We start from the raw sequence: 20,438 nt of genomic DNA on the forward strand, positions 1-20,438 counted from the left end.
ACACAAGTCATTACACAAGTAAGTAACTTTTGCATCTGAAAGAGACACGTTAGTGATAGATTCCTTACCTTAGAATAGATACCCCAGCAATACCAAACCGGTGGTGGGTCTGCGAACCAAGATCACACCAGAAAGTCACGGAGAACAGAACGGCTAAAGAAGCCATCTCTCCGGACTTGACTGTCAAGGTAATAATGCTTAGTGAAAGTGTGAAGCGAGGCCAACGTGGCTGCCTGACAGATGTCTTGCAGGGGGACACCACGTCCCAATGCAGTAGTAGCTGCTGTCGCCCTGGTAGAATGCACGCGCAACCCCACCGGGGGTTCCTTTTTAGCCAGAGAATAACAGGCTTTGATACACAAGACGACCCAGCTGGAGATAGTCCTCTTGTGTACAGCCCGGCCTTTCTTGGCGCCTACGTAGCCAACAAAGAGCTGGTCATCCACTCGGAACTGTTGAGTGCGATTCACATAAAATGAAAGCGCACGTTTTGGGTCCAGACGATGGAGCCTCTCTTCCTCTCTGGAAGGGTGCGGAGGTGGAAAGAAGGTGGGCAAGGTGATAGTTGGCCCAATGTGGAAGGCAGTGACAACCTTTGACAAGAAGGAAGGACGAGTGTGAAGCACAACCTTGTCTGGATGAACCAACAGAAAAGGAGGCTTACAGGAAAGAGCCTGGAGCTCACTCACGCGCCTAGCGGAGGTAATGGCAACCAGGAAAGCAGTCTTCAAAGTTAATAAACAAAGAGGACAGTTGTGAAGCGGCTCAAAAGGTGCGCACATCAGAAAAGTAAGAACCAGATTTAAGTCCCACTACAGCATCACAAACGAAATAGGAGGGAAAAGGTGAGTAATACCTTTGAGAAACCTATTAACAACAGAGGACTTGAAGAGGGCTGATCAGGAAGCCAGAGAAAGGCTGAAATTGCAGAAAGGTAGCCCTTAATCGTGCCCAGAGCAAATCCCTGCCGGGCCAGAGAAAGAAGGAACAAAAGGACCTCTGAAAGAGGGACAGAAAGGGGATCCACAGCCTTTGCTGTGCACCATGCCACAAATTTGATCCACCTGCAGGCGTATACCGATTTAGTGGAGGGACGCCTGGCTGCCAAAATGACATCACAGACTTCAGGAGGCAAGTCAACGCATGTAGGTGGAGGTTGGACAGGTTCGGGTGGAGGACCGTCCCCTGTTGCTGCGACAGAAGATCCTCCCAAAGAGGCAGTCGGATCGGGGAATCCATGCTCATACTGAGTAGCTCGGGATACCAAACCCTTCGAGCCCAGTCCAGGGCCACAAGAATGAATTGGGCCCAGTCGCGACTGATCTTCTTTAGCACTCTCTATTAGACTCCCCACTACTGCGCGATGCGCTTGCACTAAGACGCTTCAGAGATTTTAATTCTCCCGTTTTGTCTTCTACTTTGTTTTTAGTTGTGCTCACTGCTTTACCTTGCTCTTATTCACCCTCCGCATTGCCGCACTATAATCGTGCCCCTCACCGCTATTTGGCGGGTCTGACCTCCGCGCTTTGTAATTTCTGGGCGCCATCTTGGGTGGGTTTTAGGGAAGCTCTCTCCTCACTCTGCGCTCTAGCAGTCAGGTGGACTGGATAGAGCCCTATTTTAACTGGACATTATGGCGCGCAGCCTGAGGAAGGAATCTGTGGCTAGATGTCTCTATCCATGACGATGCCTGGATGTTACCCAACAAGCTACTGGATCTCACATGCTGCCTAAGCACCACGCTAGTCATGATTGCTCTACCTAAACAGTCAGTCATGCCCAGGCCCGAATGTATCCTATTTCGCCACATTCTGGAATCCTCAATGGTCTGCCCAAAATCGACCCAGAATTCCTCTGGGACTGCTGGCAAGATCTCTACAACCGCGTCCTATAATGTACAGGAGCACCAACACAGCAAACGGCTGGCATTGACTGACTGAAGGGTGAGGCTAGCTGATGAGAACATCCTACTTCCGAATGCCTCAATTTGTTTTGATTCTGTCCCAGGGAACAAGGGTGGTTGAAGCGAAAGAAACATGATAATCCTGCAAGTAGATTCCTGGACTTCCAGGGTCTCAGGAGTGTGATGATGTATCAGGAAGGAAGGGTCACTGGGATATCACGGGGATATCTGTCTGTTCAAAGTCAGGTATAAACATGGTTTAGCCCAAGTACACATGAGGGTGTCAGTCAGGGCTTCGCTGAACTGCAGTAAGGGCTCAGCTGAAGTTCGCCCAAGTCTGCGCGCAGCGTGTGCGCCGCAGTGACGCCGGAGTCACGCCAGAGTCCAGCCCGTCTGCGCCCGTCCGCGCTGAGGACTGGCTGGCCGGCTGGACGTCTGGTCATCGCAGGGCGAATCCTATGTCCTTCAGTATTCTAAGCATGAACTTTTCAGGCTTAAACCATCAAGACTTTTGTGTTCCCACAAGAGCTCCCCGGATGATCTCATACTTCCTTTAGGCTGCGGATGTTCATTGGTAGGCTCTGGGGGTCTGATTCTTCCTCCATCCCCCCATTCATTAGGACACAATATTGATATAGGAATCAGCTTGGCGAGAGAAGACTGTATTCTTATTAATGCCCGCTCGCTGATAAAGAATAATATTGCTTTTAAGGATCTCATACTGGACAGGAAACCCTCGTGGGTCTTTGTCACGGAAACGTGGGCGAAGGACTCCTCTGGTCCAGATCTTGTTGAAGCGGTCCCTGTGGGCTACTGCCTGTCCCGGCAGCATAGAATGGGCCGTGTGGGAGGAGGGCTAGCGATTCTGTATAAAGATAGCTTTTATTGTCATACCCTATCTCTATCAGACCCCAAGGACAACTTCCAAGCCTTGTACTTCTCTCTAAAAGGTATTCATGAGACCCCTTTTAATGGGATCTTGATTTATCGTCCCCCCGGTTCTAGATTGGACTTTGGACAACAGCTGCTCCATATTTTAGAACCTTACTTTGGTTGCGAAAATTTAACTGTTCTGGGAGACTTAAATTATCACCTGGAGTTGTTGGAGGCCAATGATACTCTTTCCCTGCTGGATGTTACGTCAGCCTGTGGACTGACTCAACTGGTCAGAGGTGCTACCCATCGAGCGGGTCATACGCTTGACGGGATCTTCTCCAATGATGGGAGGTTGGTGGTAAAGGACCCCTTCTTCTTCTCATGGTCTGATCACCTGGCCGTACCGTTTGAGGTGTCCTGCCCGACCGTCGACAGGTACGAAAAAGTTCTGAGCAAAAGGGAACTACGTAGGGATTTTAAGAATATCACTAATAGTTCCTTTGCTCCTTGGATTTCTAGCCTGTCCATCTTCCAGGAGGATAATGTCCAGGTGGCGGTCGCGCAATTCGAAAAGGCTGTCACTGAGGCACTGGATGAGTTGGCTCCTATCAGGGCGCGTTACTCAGCGAGAAAAAAGCCATCTGCCCCTTGGTTTTCGGAGCATTTAAGATTTCTTAGACAGGAAGTCAGGAGACGGGAGCGGTTATGGCATACTAGCTGGGATCGGGGGGACAAGGAGGCCCACAAAACCCTGATGAGGAAATACAAGATGGAAGTGATAAGGGCTAAACAGGAACATTTTACGGCCCTTACCACCTCACTCTCCTCTCCGAAGGAGCTTTTCAGGATAGTGGACTCTCTTATGTCCCTTTAAACCCCGGACCCTGTTATTGCCTCGCAGCAGCTCTGTAACAGCATAGCTGTCTTTTTCCAGACGAAGATCTCTGACATTTATTCCGCTTTAGAGCTGCAGAGGACTTTAACCATTGAGCCCCTTGTACCTGTGGATGCGGCTCCTGTTCTCACTGCTCTTACTGAGAAACCCTCTCTGGGACGTTTGGAATCCTTCCCTCCCCTCTCTTTGCAGGATTTAGAGAACCTCCTGAACAATACCAAGTCAGGCTCGCCATTGGATACCTGCCCGCTTAAGATCCTCAAGCAGTGCAGGGAATCCCTCCTGCCCCCTCTCGTTGACATCATGAATAGGGCCATGAGGGATGGCATTTTTCCCCCTCAATGGAAAAGGGCGGTAGTGAAACCTTTACTCAAGAAACCATCTCTTGATCCTGGGGTTCTAAAGAACTTTCGCCCCATTTCATTTCACTGCTCCCTGCCCCTGCGAAGATGTTAGAAACTCATCTGAATAAACATCTTGCAGCTTTCGTGGAAAGTTCGGGTTGCCTTGATTACTCCCAGCATGGTTTCAGGAGGGAACATAGCACCGAGTCAGCCCTCACCATAGTGCTGGATAATATCCGCACACGTGCGGATGGGGGTCAGACCACCCTCCTGATCCTGCTAAACCTCACGGCAGCCTTTGACACCCTTTCTCCCTCAGTTTTAACATCGCGCCTGAGGGAGATCGGGGTTGAGGGAGCAGCCCTGCATCTATTGACCTCTTTCCTCGATCAAAGAGAGCAAAGAGTGAAGCTGGGGGAGTTCCTATCTCCATCCATGTCTGTGCAATGTGGGGTCCCTCAGGGGTCGGCATTAAGTCCGACCCTTTTTAACATATACGTGACCCCCCTTGCCAGACTAATTAGATCTTTTGGGATGGAGGTAGTTTCCTATGCAGATGACACGCAGATCCTCGTCTCTATCTCCCAGTCAGTTAGCTCGACTGCCTCCAATTTTAGATCTTGTATGGAGGCAGTCGGCCAATGGATGATTCATAATTCATTGAAACTGAATGGGGAGAAGACGGAGGTGATGGTGTTCGGAGGAAAGGAAGAGGTATGGTCAATCGACTGGTGGCCGGACTCACTGGGAGCGTGTCCTGTCGGCCAAGAACCTAGGAGTTTTGATCGACCCCACCCTCAGCATGTGTCAACAAGTCAATAGAACTATCTCTACTTGTTGGGGCATTATACACATACTGAGGAAGAGCAGGCACTATCTCTTGCAGCAGGCAAGGAAACAAGTTGCTGTTGCTCTCATTGGCTCCCGGCTGGACTACTGCAATGCGCTATATGCGGGACTGAATAAAAGTCTGCTGCAGCGCTTGCAAATGGTCCAGAACGCAGCAGCTAGGTTTGTCCTGGATTTGCCCAGGCGTGCCTCGGCTACCTCTGCCAGAAAACTGTTACAATGGCTTCCTATAGAGGACCGGATACTTTTTAAGACCATGTGCATGACCTATAGGGCCCTAGCTAATGGTAGCTCTACTGGAATCGGATCTATTCTATCTTTCTACAGCCCCTCCAGGAACTTGCGCTCTTCTAATAGACTTCTTTTATTAGTCCCCCGTATCCGGAGAACTAAATGGGAGGGCAAAGCCTTTTCCATTCTGGCACCTAAGTGGTGGAATGCTCTTCCACTTGAACCTAGGTCCCTTCCCACTCTACAGCTATTTAGAAATGCTTTGAAAACCTGTCTTTTTGCGAGGTCATACCTGTAGTTGTGTTCTGCCTTCTGTTTTTGATCTGTTTTGTAGGCGCCTTGATGCCTTCGGGTTTTAGTTGCGCAATATAAATTGTATTTCATTCATTCATTCATTCACTCTCGGTAGAAGTGATATAGACGGAAAGGCGTACAATAGACCGCAACTCCCCTCGCGATGAAAAGCGCCTCCGAGCGAGTGCCACCTTGGAAATTCCAACGCGCAGAACTGATGAGATTGCGTGTTCTCTTCGGTGGTGAATAGATCTAACCAAGGCTTTCCCCACTGTTGAAGGAGACCTTGGGCCACCTTCGAGTGAAGACGCCATTCGTGATCCATCAGGCACCGGCTGCTGAGTTCGTCCACCCTGGCGTTCAAGGAACCTGCCAGGTGTTGAACCATCAAGGAAATGCCTTGACGTTCCAGCCATGTCCAGAGGTGCAGAGTCTCCTGACATAGGGTCCATAACCCCAACCCCGCCTTGTTTGTTGCAATACCATATGGCAGTGGTGTTGTCCGTGAACACCTGCACCACCCTCCCCTTGACAGAGGGAAGGATTGCCTTCAGTGCAAGAATGATCGCCCGAAGCTCCAGAAGGTTGATATGGAGCCGGGACTCTGCCAGAGACCAGAGGCCTCTGATCTCCGCCTCTCCCATGTGACCACTCCATCCCAGGAGGGACACATCCATCACCATTGTGTGCTCTGGCTGGGGAAGGGAGAGGGATCTGCTGCTGACCCAATGCTGATTCGTGAGCCACCACTGCAATTGTTGTGCAGTGCCCTCAGAGATCTGGACGTAGTCGGACAGGTTCCCCTGATGCTGCGCCCACTGGAACTTCAGGTCCCACTGCAGAGCCCGCATATGCCATCTGGCATGGTTGGTTAGCAGGATACAGGAGGCCACGAGGCCCAGCAGCCTCAAGGTCATCCTAACCGAAACCAAGGCCAAGGGCTGAAAGAACGTAATCATAGCCCAAATGTCCCGACTCGCTGTTTGGGAGGATGAACCCGAAACTGCGCCGTGTCCAGAACCGCTCCAATGAAGAGGAGCTTCTGAGAGGGAATCGGGTGCGACCTCGGCACGTTGATGGAGAACCCCAGCAAATGCAGGTGGTCAGCCGCAGTCTGGAGGTGGGAGAGGACTGTTTGGGGCGAGCCCGCCTTCAACAACCAGTCGTCGAGATAGGGGAAGACTGAAACCCCTGATCTGCGCGGATGAGCGGCGACCACCGCCATCACTTTGGTGAACACCCGAGGGGCGCTGGTAAGGCCAAAGGGGAGCACGGTGAACTGAAAATGCTCCTGCCCTACCGTGAATCGCAGGTAACGCCGGTGGGCCGGCAGGACGGGGATATGAAAATATGCATCCTGCAGGTCGAACGCTACAATCCAGTCTTGCGGGTCGAGGGCAGACAAGACCTGAGCAAGTGTGAGCATCTTGAACTTCTCCTTTCGGAGGAAGTGATTGACGTTCCGAAGGTCTAAGATAGGAAGCAGGCCTTTCCCCTTCTTTGGAACCAAGAAGTAGTGGGAGTAACAACCATGACCTACTTCTGGCATCGGAACGCGCTCGATGGCCCCCTTGGCCAAGAGGGCCATAACTTCCTGCTGGAGCAGTGCCAAGTGATCCCCCGGCATGCGGTGATACTGAGATGGCATGGCTGGGGGGGTCGTCTCGAAGGGGAGGGAGTAACCCCTTCGGACAATTTGCAGAACCCACCTGTCTGATGTGATGGTGTGCCAGTGGTGGAGGTGATGGTGAATCCTGCCACCTACTGATGTCTGGTGGGCCTGAAACACCGAACTAGGAAGGTTTGGAGGCAGGGGCAGCAGGGGGGTGGTGGATTGACCTGCACACTGGCCCCGAGACTCCCCCTCTATGGGTCCCACGTCCGCGGCTACGCTGAGACTGTTGCTGCGCAGGCCTGTGGCTCCGAAACGAACGTGCTTGGGTGCCCCATCATTGACCATAAAAGGAGCGAAAAGCAGAAGCGGAAGGAGTGCGTGTGGCTGAAAGGCCCAAAGACTTGACTGTTGCCCGCGAGTCCTTAAAACGTTCCAACGCGCAATCTGCTTGATCGCCAAACAGGCGAGTGTCATCAATGGGCATGTCCATTAACGTGTTCTGGACATCCCCTGACATGCCAGTCGTCCTCAGCCAGGCGTGACGGTGTAGCGCCACTGTCGTTGAACTCGCCCTGCCCAGAGAGTCAGCAGAGTCAAGACCACAACGGATGGTGAACTTGGCTGCGTCTCTCCCCTCAGCAATAGCTTGGGAGTGTACTGTCCGAGCCTCCACGGGACACTGAGGCAGCACTTGCGCAACCGTATCCCACACAGAATGGGAATAACAGCCCAAGAAACATGCGGTGTTCACAGCCCGCAGTCCTGAACTGGCAGAAGAGAAAATCTTCTTCCCAACCTGCTCCAGTTTCTTGGATTCCCTGTCCGGAGGTGAGGAAGGGAATGCGCTCGGGGACGCAGTGGCTTGGACAACCAAGCTCTCAGGAGTAGGGTGTTGGGAGAGGAAAATGGGGTCGCCTGGGACCGGGCGATGGCGTCGGGCCACGTTCTTATCCACAGGAGCCCCTGTGTTGGGCCTGGACCAGGTGCCCAAAAGAACGTCCGAGAGTGCATCATTAAAGGGCAGCAGCGGCTCCGTAGTAGAAGACGCCGACCGAAGCACCTCTGTCAGGAGGTTAGTCCTGACGGCCACGGTAGGAAACTCGAGGTGGAGAGCCTCGGCCGCCCTTCACAACACCATAGAGTAGGAACCACCCTCCTCCGTAGCCACGGTAGAAGGAGACAGTGAGCGAGGTTCAGGAGTATAATCCTGGTCACCTGCATCCCCCAGATCCTCATTCCAGTCTGGGTCTAACTCGCATTGTGCTGCGAGAGGGTCCTCAGACCCCTCCCAGTACTCCCCGTCCTTGTCAACCTGCCGAACAGGTGGAACTTAAGGAGGTGGTTGAAGTAAGGGAAATAAATTCCCAAACGGCATCGGAATTGGCGTTGGTCGACTCCCTTCCGGCACCATCTCCACGTCGGGGAGGAGGCCAGGGATGGCATCGGTAGACGCCGGTGGTGGTGCCGTCGATAGAGGTCGTACTGGGCCAACTGACATGGACGGGGATCCATGCTTGGATCCACGGGGGTCTCTCGGCGTCGAGACCAAAGTAGTCGACGACGTCGGGCCGGAGCCAGAGACATTGAAGAACGAAGACCCCCAGTAGGGCCAGCGGGGCCAGAAGGCGCACCGGCGGGGCCGGACGGTCCAAAGACACGTGCCATAGCTGACAGGAACTCCTTCAGCTGGTCTGGAGTCGCAGATGGAGCCGGAAAGGGCGGGTAGGCCATCAGCAACTGCGGAGGCTCGGCTGGAGCCACAGGGGTGGCGCCATCTGCACCCTCAGCAGCGTCGTGCAACCAGCTAGAGGAAGGCGAAGAGCAACAACGTTTCTTCGACTTCTTATGCTTCACCTTACCTGACTCCGAGTGCGAAGACTTTGAATGGTGGTGATGGCTCCGCGGCCGGTCCCTCGACCTCCGACTGGACCGGGACCTAGAACGGTGCGGAGCGGACTCCCAAGCCTCTAGCCAATTTTGGGACCGCTCCTGCAAAGTTTTCGGAGCCGTTGCCCGGCAGTGAGAGCACGACTCGGAGTCGTGGCTGTGCCCCAGACAGTAGAGACACTCACGGTCTGGATCCCTCACCGACATAGTTTGAGGACATGCCGCGCAAGACTTTAAACTGGGCATTCCTATGCACCTGGAGTGTTAGTATCCAAAAAACAGAGACAAAAGTCCCAAAAAACTCAGTCAAAAAATGACTGGGGTACCGCTCTCTCCGGATCTGCGCTTGCTGGCGTGGAGAAATAAATAACGGACGTATGCGCGCGTGGGCGCGCCTAAGTAGCTCCAGCGACGTCATCTCGGCGACTACGACGCCAACGACGTACGCGGAGCTGTACGACGACGCCTACTGACGCGCAGGGGTACTGCTGATGAAAACTTTCCGAATCCGGTCTGACGCACGGGGATATTCTAAGGTAAGGAATCTATCACTAACGTGTCTCTTTCAGATTTGGAAACCAGTAGGTAGTCAAAGGCCATAAAAATACTTATTTGTGAATCAGTTCCTCTCTGCTACAACATCCATCTTCATCATTTCCTCTTACCACTCCCCTAGGACAAATCTACATCAAGGTTCTTAAAGACTATTCTACTTAAGACTCTGAATAACATTACAAAAATATGAACAGTGTGCTATATTAATTTTGCAAAAGCAAGGCATTTTTCTGTGGGCTAATGCAGTGCATAAAAATAAGATATGGCAAAACATTTAAAAACTAAAAACAACTTGGAAGCTAAGGCTCTAATATACACAACACACAATAAATGAATACTGGCATTGCAAGGATATAAAGGCCCTGCCACCAACATAATTCACCTCAACTATGTCCTCTGCATCGAATCGAACATCAAAGGGCAACTCAACATCATGCTCTTTTAACACAGATGTACCAGTGCTCCTGTTCCAACCCAAGCCACAAAGGACACCTGTGAAGCTTCTTCCAAACCGATCAACCCTAAAAACAGCACAACGACAAACTGTCAGACACATGTTGATGAATTAACCTTTTGAATTTTTTAATAAAGTTTACATGTCACAGTATGATTTTCAATAACTAGGTCACTGCAGGCACAAAAGAAATACGTTAAGAGGAAGAAAAATTACATATTAAATCTCCTTAAGATTAACAATCAAATAATAAGGCACTTTTAGAAAATCAAAATCGCATTGGGGGACAAATAAAGGATTCAAAGTCTGGCAAATGACTTCTGCAACAATTGCACATATGCATTATCTTAACACAACTGTATTATGTCAGCAGAACAAGGAAAACTGTACATGCTCGGCACAAGTTTGTTGCAGTGCACCATATGAAATACCATTCTTCTTGCTGTGGGTTTTTGATTGTTCAAGGACACTGAAGACAAGTCATATGAAAATGTAAATTTGTAAACATTCAAACACTTCCAAATATATTGTCTGGTGTTCCCATCATTACCTCAATAAAAAGGTATGCTGCTGTAATGTTTTTCCAGTGTGGGGCTTCTACAATCAAGAAACTGTAAACAAGTTCATTCTTTGAAAAAGAATTAAAAAATTAAATACATTCTTCCTGAGAAGTTACATGTTTTATGAGTAGTATGAGCGATTCAGTGCAGCTTGCCCTGTGGTTTAATGATAGTATCGTTTCTAGCCTAAAAGCATATGTACTCTTCTAGGATGATCGTCATTTAGTGTTTTTTTACCATTATTTGACACTGAACCATTATGGTAACCTCTATATGAATATCAGGAGTGTGAGAAGTTGGCCTGGTATATGCTGTCCACTAGTTATAGTGGGCACCTTGTACCAGTCCAAACAACCCCTTATTGATGATAGGTTAAAGACAACCTTTATTGAAAGCTATCCTAGTGGTAGCTATGGAGAGCTGCCTTCAGTCGAAGGAATGTAAAGCAGCTTGTTTTCTCGAGTGGCTAAATGAAAGGAGACGACACCAGGTGTGTATATATATATAAAATATATATAAAATATATGTATTTATTCCAAAACACACATGACAAGTCTCTTTATGAGGCTAGAGGTAAAAGCACATAAGTTACACTTCAAATATTACAGTAAAGTAGCACAAGTACACGTTAAGCCCTAGGGGCGGACCAAACCATATACTAAAATAGTGGTATAAGAACCACGACTTAACTAGACACAAGGCCTAGAGCCTGTAGAATAGCTGGGACCCCAAGGAGAGTCGTCGGGAAGCTGATGCACTTGCAAATGTGCACGCTGTCCAGGGGTTCCGGTTCCACGAGGGCTACGGGTCTCAGCTTTGATGAGGGCTCGGTTCGGCCTCTGGGAAGTCTGGAAATCCACCTCTGGTGTTGCAAAGTGTAGCGATTACATTAAGGCAGGCTAGCTCACACCATAATACTCTTCCTCGTATGCTAAGATACCGGTATAAATGGAGTAGGAGCCCGCTGCACAACCTTTTCCAACAGGCAGTGGGACATCATATAAACAAACGTCTTTGTAGCATGGCCCCTTCTTAAGCACCTCCTCTTCCTGGGAACGGTGCTTGACAATCTTGGATCCGAACTCCGTTGTAGGCGGATGGTATTCCCCGCCGGATTCTTTGCTTGGATATCGCCAGCGTCTCTCCTGCTTCCCGAAGACTCTGCACAGCACGAACTGAGCGAGGTGCTGTTCTTTATCCCGTCTTTCTGGCCAGGCATTTAAATAGCAAGGAGCAGTCAGGTAACGACAGGGAGGAGCGCCGGAGCGTTTCCCTCCCAGCCCGCGACTTTATTTTGCTTCCGCAGTGTGTGCATTGTTCAGAACAGCAGGGAGGAGCGCCGGAGCGCTTCCCTCCCAGCCCGCGACTTTATTTTGCTTCCGCAGTGTGTGCTGTGTTCTTAACAGCAGGGAGGAGCGCCGGAGCGCTTCCTTCCCACACAGCGAGATTGTTTTTTGCCACATCTGCATTACGCTGTAATACATTCTAAAGAGAAAACTGTTGAGCACCCTCCCACGGTTAAGGAACCACAATTGAGGGCTCTGTATTACATTCCATTTTTGCCAGCTGATTTTGCATTTCTTCGACAGTGCTTTGCTGTGACTAACTTTCTTGTTGGCTCTTGCTGTGGATTTAACAGTGATAGAGCTCTTACCAGACTTGGATGTTTTCCTTTGGTTCTGTTCCTATTTTATTTTTGTTGCATTGAAACTCATGAGAATTGGATGGTATCCCTGTTGTGGTGGAGCTACAGGAGGATAGCAGTATCCCTATACAATTTGAAATGAAGGTAGCAGCAGGGCTCCTAGTGAGTGTGTGCGTGATTTTAATATTGCATGAACTTGTATGTGTTTCTCTTGAGGTGTTTCTTCCTCCTGTTTGTTTTCTCTTTACTCTGTAGTCCTACAACCAAGCGGGACGCCATTCTAAGCCTAGATCAGACCAGGGAGGAAACGAGTGTTATCTACAAAGCAGTTTGTTGTTTTATCTCTTCCCCTTTTTTCCCCGGGGCGCTTCCTTCAGCAGCAGTGTTTCCGTAACTCTGTTGAGATTGCGTTCAGTGGAATTGGGAAACCTTTCAGCTAACCATCGTTCCCGCTGGCCACTGCAACAAGATTAGTGGCGTTGGATTGTGTTCTTGTGCTACTGACAACCTGACACAAAGTCTTCGGCGTCCGGCGGGAGCTTCTGAGATGCAGACTGTACAGATGCGTCTTTGGTGCCTGTCAAGCAGGGGAGTAACTCCTTTACTCCAAGGGAGATTCTTCAGTCAAATGGCGTTAAACAGATTGTCGAAGTTCCAGGATTCAGTTTCAGTGTTTCGTCCAGGGATATCTAAAGTTCTGGTTACAGAGGTTCCTTCTTTATACCTAAGGAAGGGGTTGGACTCACTCAGGGGACCCACCTATGGGAGGGTTTGGAAAGAGGGGTGGCTACACCCATTTCCTTTGTCCAGTTTAGCACCAGAGCAGGGGCTGGTAGCCCCTTCAACCGTTTTGAGCTGGACTATGCACAGGGACACCAAATGTGCTCCCAGTGCAGGACTTAAAGCACTCCTGGAGTGCTCCCACCCAGCCCTAATCTACTAAGGCCTGTCTGGGAGGTGGTAACACCTCCCTGTGACAGGAAACCTATTTTCCAGGCCTCCCCTGCCGGAGTTTCGGTCAGCAGGCCAGACTCGTGTCTGTGGCTGCAGCATCCATTTTGTGATGCCAGGGTTCTTTTAAGCTGGTACCGGGTATACCGGTGCTATCATGTCTCTCCCTCTAGAAGGGTGGAATCATACTCCCACACCAGTTACTAGTGTGGGGGTATGATTCCAAGGTGTATGACACCAAACACGACATGTTTCCGCGCAGCCAGTCCAAAGTTATCATTTACCGTTGGGATATAATGCACTTAAGAGTATATGGTCAGGCTGCATCACAGGCAACCCCGGAAAAGAGATTCTGAAGGCTGCAGAGGGGCTCTGCTCATGCCTGGGTACCCTCTCGCACAAAACCAAGCACCCTGCCTTCAGGATTGATAAGGCCTGCCATAGGGGTGAGATATAGTGAACCTATATCTCTGTAAGGGGTGCATGCACCACCTTACTCAGGCTGCAGTAGCAGACCTGCGGTGTCATTTTGGAGGGCTTCCCAGGGGTGGCATAATACATGCTTCAGCCCCTGGTAGGCCTCTGGGGTACCTATGCCCTGGGTACATAGTATACCATATTCTAGGGACTTATAAGGGCACCTCAGAATCCAATCTGTGGTGTACCTAAGGTACTAGGAATCAATTTAGAGAGGAAGCAGCTAGGCTGGGGTCCTGAATAGCAGGGCCCCAGCCAGACTAAAGTCGAAAAACAGTGTTACAGCAGCAAAACGTGGGGGTAACCATAAGAAGCAGATCCTACTCTCCTACAGGGAGGACATTGTGTCTAATTTACAAACCATTTAACTGAAGGAAATGAGATAGGATAAATAATTATTTAGGACCTGTTTGACAGAATGTATATATTTTCCTTGTCCTGAACAACTTGAAAACCCAGAGTTTAGTAAAGGCGCACATATGCATGATTTTATTAAACTAAAAAGGTGTCAACTTCACACTGTAAATTTCACAACATTTTCAAACAGTTGGGATAGAAAAGACCTCTGAAAGGTAATGAACGTGCCACTCCTGCCCGGAGTGCCCAACTTTACTGTTATCTAGATCCCTAATGCTGATGTTTGCGGTCATTGGCAAACACAGATCATGCGTGTGCGCCATGACTAAGACCTGTTTCACAGATTGTGGTCTTGTTGTACTAGGAGGGGCGCCCATAGCAATAGCCTCACAGTGGAGGAAGGTTAATACTATCACCAGGAGTTAAGCTGCATGAGCTCAGTGGTGGCAGCATACTGTGTACTGATCAGGAGGAGTGAAAAGGACCTTCTTAACCTGCATCACTGGAGTGAGGCCAACAGGTCCACTCACTTTTTAAAGTTCAGTTGCTGTGTGCCCTTTGGCCTAAATTAGTTAAATGTAAAGTGCTGCGTAGTGCAGGAGAAGTGACTCTGCACTGATTGTATGTATGCCTTGGAATGGTGAAGTACAAGGATAGAGCAGTTGGTGTAACCTGTGAATGGTGAGCCCATGTACTGAGTGTACGTCTACTTGTAAGGAGGACAGTACATGAAGGATGTAGTGTTGTGCAGCTTGAGCATAGTGAATGTGTGTGCTGGTTGCATGTGTGCCTGCAAGTGGCAACATAAGGTCTACAGTAATGAGTAGTGCAAGCAGAATGTAAGTGTGTCTGTGGTGGCACAATAGATGGAGGTAACCGTGCTGGGCAATGTATGTACTGTGTACATACTCTGAGTGCAAGAGTGCCTGTAATGGTACATTACATGGAGGACCCTGGGTCCCATTTTGGGAGGCCTAGGTATGTATGGCGAAGACCAGATCTCAAAGGGGCTATTTAAATTAAACCTAGAGGACTGAGGACCCTATATGAATCACTTCTCAAATGCCATCTTGAAGGGAATACAGGTTTCTATGCCCTGGTACATTGCTGAGTTCCTCCAGATCTACAAAAAGGGCCAGCATTAATGTACCAACAGAATGCATTAGTATAAATATTACTGTGATTGTGCAATGCCCTAACTTTAATGATAATAAACACAAGTTTAAAAAAAAAAAAAAAAAAAAAAAAAAGGGGCCAGCATAACGGCCCAAGCAACTACTGATAGAGAATGGATCTTCTCTTTCATTTATCTCTATGAATTCACCCTGGAAAAACTGATTTGTGACATTTATTTTCGAACATGACAAATGTGTGTTAGGTTACTACGTTCAAGAAAATGCACAAATGAATTTAGATTTAGATATTGCATCGTAAAAGCATGCAGAATGTTAGACGTAGGTTTGTAATGACATTAACTACAAATAAGCTGAAGTAAGGTTTAAGAATTATTGAAATAAGTTTTTCTTTATTCGTACATAAACATAATAAACAAACAATAACAGAAAACCCTATAAAGAATAAAACTGTTAGGTGTTAAGAAATGTTTAACCACAAGAACCCCAGGGAAGACCTAGGGAAGGGAACTAGAGGCACAGTGTACTAGGAGTAGGCAGCCTCCAATCAATAATGTTTAACACAAAAAGAGCCACTCCTACTATGGTGACCTAAGTGCTACCGTTTAACTTTGAGAGTGCAGGCATCTCACAAAAAGTGAAAGACTGGTTGTAGGAGAGTAGGGTCTGCAATCCTATGATCACCCCAGATTTTTGCTTTTTGCTTCATTGGTTTACGACTTTTCCTGGCTGTGGGCCTGCTAATCAGACCCACAGCCTAGCTGTTCTCTCTCTAAAGTGACACATGTACCTTAGGTGCATTTACTAATTGGAACTGGGCCACCTTATCAGTCCCTGTATCAGCATACCTTAGGTATCCAGGGCCTAGGTGTACCCAGGGCCTACCAGGGGCTGCAGCATGTATTATGCCACCCCTGGCTGGCCACCCAAATCTGACACAACTGGCTGCACGACGGCTGGGGCAAGGTGGTGTAATCACCCTTTGCTTTAGGTATAGTATTCCTATATCTAACCCTAAACTGGACACATGTATTCCTATCAGTCACTCCTATGGCAGGCCTTATCAATCCTGAAGGCAGAGTGCTTGGAAGTATGTGAGATGGTGCTCTGGCATGAGCTGAGCCCGTCTGCAGCTTGCGGAACCAAGTCCTAATAGCTGTTCCAGGATAACGCGTACCATATACTCTTAAAGTGCATTATAATCCTCGCGGTTATTTGCTAACTTTGGTATCGCATTATCAAAGCATGTCGAGTATGGTGTCATACGAATTGGGATACTAACCCCTCGCCAATCCTGGCGACGGGGTTAGCATTCCACCCTTCTAGAGGGACACGGCATGCAAGTAACTGTGAACCCTGGTTAAAGTTGACTCGAGCCTCAGCATCACAAAATGGATGCTGCCACCACAGACACAAGTCTGACCTCCTGCTGCTGGGAGTCCTTCCAGCGGGGAGAGCTTGGACAAAGGGTTTCCTGTCGGGGGCGGTGCCCGCGCCATCCCAGACAGGGTTTTTGTGTATCCCAGGTAGGCAAGGCTGAGAGGAAGGTGACTGCAAGTGGCACCCCGGTGCTCACTGTGCATAGGCCGGCTTGAACCAGTTCCAGGGGCACCCCAGCCTCTGAGCCGGGGAGAGACCGGACAAAGGAGAGGGGTGTAACCACCCCCCCCCTGGTCCCACCCATAGGCAGGACCTAGTCACGGGCCAGCCCCTTTTCTTAGAATAAAAGTAGGAACGGGCCCCCTTCCCAAATTGGATAATTCTGAATCTTGAACTACTTTCCACGAAAGGAACTCTTGACTATTTCTGAAGACTCTCCCTTGTGGCTAAGGAGTAGCCACCCTGCACCAGCAGGCACCACCTAAGCGCTTGCGGTTTGCTGCACGTCCATCCTCCGGATCCAGACTGACCAGCTCGACGAGACCCGGATTCCCTGCCATCTCTGACCTCTACCTGCATCATCAGCCCAGCTGAGATTCGTGGGTGTGACGAGACCTGCGGGACCGGCCATCATCAAAACCTGCACGACGCTTGCCTAGCACGACCACCGAGGGACCCTCGAGTGAGTGCTCCTGGGGTTTGAGAAGCCCCAACCCTGAGCAGCTCCAGCACCGAAGACCAGCCTCCCCGCATCCCCGAGATCAGCGTGGGGGGCCCTTCTGCTCTTTGCCGCTCACCGCGTTGTTCGGTCACGTGCCTGTTGGCTAGTGGCCCTCCTAACGACGCACCACGACATTTCCGTCGCTGGTCTGGTTGCTCCAGACTGGCCTTGGCTCCCCTCCAACAGAGGAGCACCCCGGACCCCTCTGGTCCACTCCCGACACCATCGTGACTCCACCGCGTGGGTTTGCCTTTGCCAAGGGTTGTTGCCCCAATCCTGGGTCCAGCATCGCCGACAGCAGACACCTTCGTGGGACAGCTCGCCCCTTCTGCCTGGTCGCCGACAACGCCTCCTGCACTGAGGGACAGCAGAGTCCAGCGTCACCCCCTCACCTGATCGCGGTGACTACCTCCGGTGCCATCCTGGTGCCAACCCAATCACTGGCTAGTGATTAAGAACTGAGTCCCCTCTGCTTTCAGGTTATCTCCATCACCGATCCAGGCTTGGATCCTTCCGAATATCGACACTGGTCGCCTGCCAGCAACTTCTTCTTTCAGGCTCCTGAGACTACAACGAGGACTCCCGACATCTTGCCGAACCTCACGCAGCCGCAGCCTCTGGGCTAGGTAACTCGAGCATTCCGGTGCGCCATCGCAGGTTCGCTCTACAAGTGTCCAGCTCCTTTTTCGTTTAGTCCCACTGATCGGATCTCTCCGGAATCAGTAACTTTAGACTCTCTAACCATTCACATTCCACTGTTAGTGTATATGGTTTTTCATGCCCCTCGGGCAATTGTGTAAATTGTGCAACTTGAAGTATTTTCATAAGAGTTTTGTAGTGTGCTTAGCTCCCTGACTCATAAAGAGCCAGGGTAGTCTTGTTATAAATAAATAGCCTTTATTTTCATAACAACTTGTGTGGTGTCCTTTCACGTGGTGTTCAAAGGGTAAATGTGGTGGTAAAACAGCTGGCTTAACACGCCCTCTAGAGTTTAGCCTAAAGACTGCTCTTGTCCATGCTACTAGGATAGCTGGTCTATAAGGTTGACTTACAACCAATCATCAATAAGGGTCGTTTGGAATGATACACAGTGATCACTAGAATAGTGAGCACTACATATCAGGCCAACTTCTCACACTGGTCTCACACACCACCTGGTGTCATGCTTCATCATTGACCAGTCCTCGCCCTATAAAAACCTGGTTTGATAGAGGACGGGCATAATCCTCGCGGTTATGGTAACTATGGTTTGGCTTTATCAAAACATGTCGTGTAAGGTGTCTAACACTTTGGAATACTACCCCCACCCCATTTCTGTCGATGAGGATAGTATTCCTCCCTTCTAGAGGGAGAAGACATGTTGAAGACATACCACCCGGTTAAAGTTAACCAGAGCCCCGGCATCACAAAATGGATGCTGCTGCCACAGACACAAGTCTGACCTCCTGCTGATGGGAGTCCTTCCAGCGAGGGAGGCTTGGACAATAGGTTTCCTGCCTTGGGAGGTGCTAGCACCACCCCAGACAGGACTTCGTGTATTGGGGCAGGGAGGGATGAAAGAAACGAGACACTGCCTGGGGCACACAAGGTGTCCCATGCATAGTCCGGTTCAAACCGCTGCTGGGGCACTCCAGCCCCAGTCCTGGCGCGAAACAGGACAAAGGGAAGGGGGTGTAACCACCCCCCTCCCTGGTCCCACCCATAGGAGGGACCTAGCAGGCAACCCAGCCCCCCAGATTAGTATAAGAGTGGGAGCTGAGTCCCTAGGACTTTGGATTATCCTGAAAAACTGCAACTTGAACAGAAACTCTGGACCTTCGACATTCGACTACGGAAGAAGACTGAAGAATCTCCCTTGTGGCCAAGGAGTGGCCACCCTGTGCAAACTGGCACCATCAAGCAACTTCCCGTTTGCTTTGCCCAAGTTCTACGAGGAACCGACTGCAGAGCCCGACCAGCGCCTTGACTTCCAGACTTCTCCGACCCTGATCCACATCAAAGCTGAGATCCGTGGAGGCGACGAGAGACGTGGGACCGGCTACCTGGGAAAATTGGCGAGTAGCTTCCAGCGCAGCTTCTGAAGCATCCTCGAAGTTGTGCTCTGGGGATTGAGAAGCCCCAACCCCGAGCCCCATCTGCACCGAAGATCAGCCCTCCACACTCCACGAGATCTGCGTGGGGCCCTTCTGCATTTTCCTGCTCGACGCGTCTGTCCGGTTACTTGCCCGTTGGCTAGTAGCCTCAGTGACGTTAAACCCTTAACTTTCCACCGCTGGTTTGGCTCCTCCAGACTGGCCCTTGCTTCACTGCGAAAGAGAAGCACCTCAGGCCTTCCTGGTCTGCAACAGAAGCGAATCCTTCATCCTGCGCGGGTTGCGCTTGCCAAGGCTTGTTGGGTCCGAACTCGACATCGACGCCAACAGCAAGAGCCCTCGTGGGACAGCTCGCCTCCTGGTTCTGGTCGTCCTCGACGCCTCCTGGTACCCGTGGCTGCTGCGACAAGCTTCACCTCTCCACCTGCATCTTCACGACATCACCTGGTTCCTTCCTGGTTCCTTCCCGGCTCCTGGCTGGTGAGCTAGACTCTGTCCCCTCTGCTTGCAGGTATCCTCCTTCTTAATTCCAACCTTGGAATCCACCGGACACTCTCCACTGACTGCCTGTCAGCACCTTTTCTTCAGGCATCCATAGGAGTCGACGACGAAACCCGACGCAAGTTCACACCTATGCACCCGCAGCCCGTGGGCCAGGTAAACTGAGTACTCCGGTGTTCACAAGGGTATTGACTATCCTAGGGTCTAGTTTCCAAGTCTCTAACTACTAGCTCTTTCCGAAGTGTCCTAAAACTCTTTATTTCTAAACATCACTATTTCTATCGACTTTAACGCATTACGCGCGAGTGTTTCCACTCTGCACCTGAATCCCGTGGGCCTCCCACTGCCTAGCAACTGGTAGTATAGTGTAGCCCCAGAGATTCCCTAGGCCTAGGCCTAACCTGTGTTCGTGACAGTGGTTCTTATACCACTTACTTAGTATATGGTTTGCGTGGCCCCTAAGGCCTAACTGTATTACTTACCTGTGTGACTTATGTATGCTTAAATAAGACTGCGGGCGCGGTGACGGTGAAAAGTCGTCCTTGGAAGACGCCAGGGGAAAAAGCCAGGACGCGCCGACCCGTCTCTGGAGAAGATGATACAAATAGCTGCCGAACCCCTGGAGAAGAGGGGCGTCAGAAGACGAATCAACAACTCGATGCGGGCACGGCGCCGTAGAGTCCGCAACCGGCGTCACGTCAATGTCAACTGGCGCTG

General features: G+C 50.2%; 1 protein-coding gene across 1 annotated transcript in view; it reads right to left on the bottom strand.

Annotated features, from left to right (window-relative positions):
• TDRD9 (tudor domain containing 9) overlaps positions 1-20,438 on the bottom strand; it is a 2,714,501-nt gene that overhangs the window by 301,155 nt on the left and 2,392,908 nt on the right. The window contains exon 33 of the mRNA XM_085626273.1: positions 9,832-9,970. Within this exon, the coding sequence (XP_085482399.1) occupies positions 9,832-9,970 (139 nt within the window). The remainder of the gene's footprint in view (positions 1-9,831; positions 9,971-20,438) is intronic.

Source organism: Triturus cristatus, chromosome 9 (genome assembly GCF_964204655.1).
Source record: "Triturus cristatus chromosome 9, aTriCri1.1, whole genome shotgun sequence".
In the NCBI taxonomy this organism is placed as follows: Eukaryota; Metazoa; Chordata; class Amphibia; order Caudata; family Salamandridae; genus Triturus; species Triturus cristatus.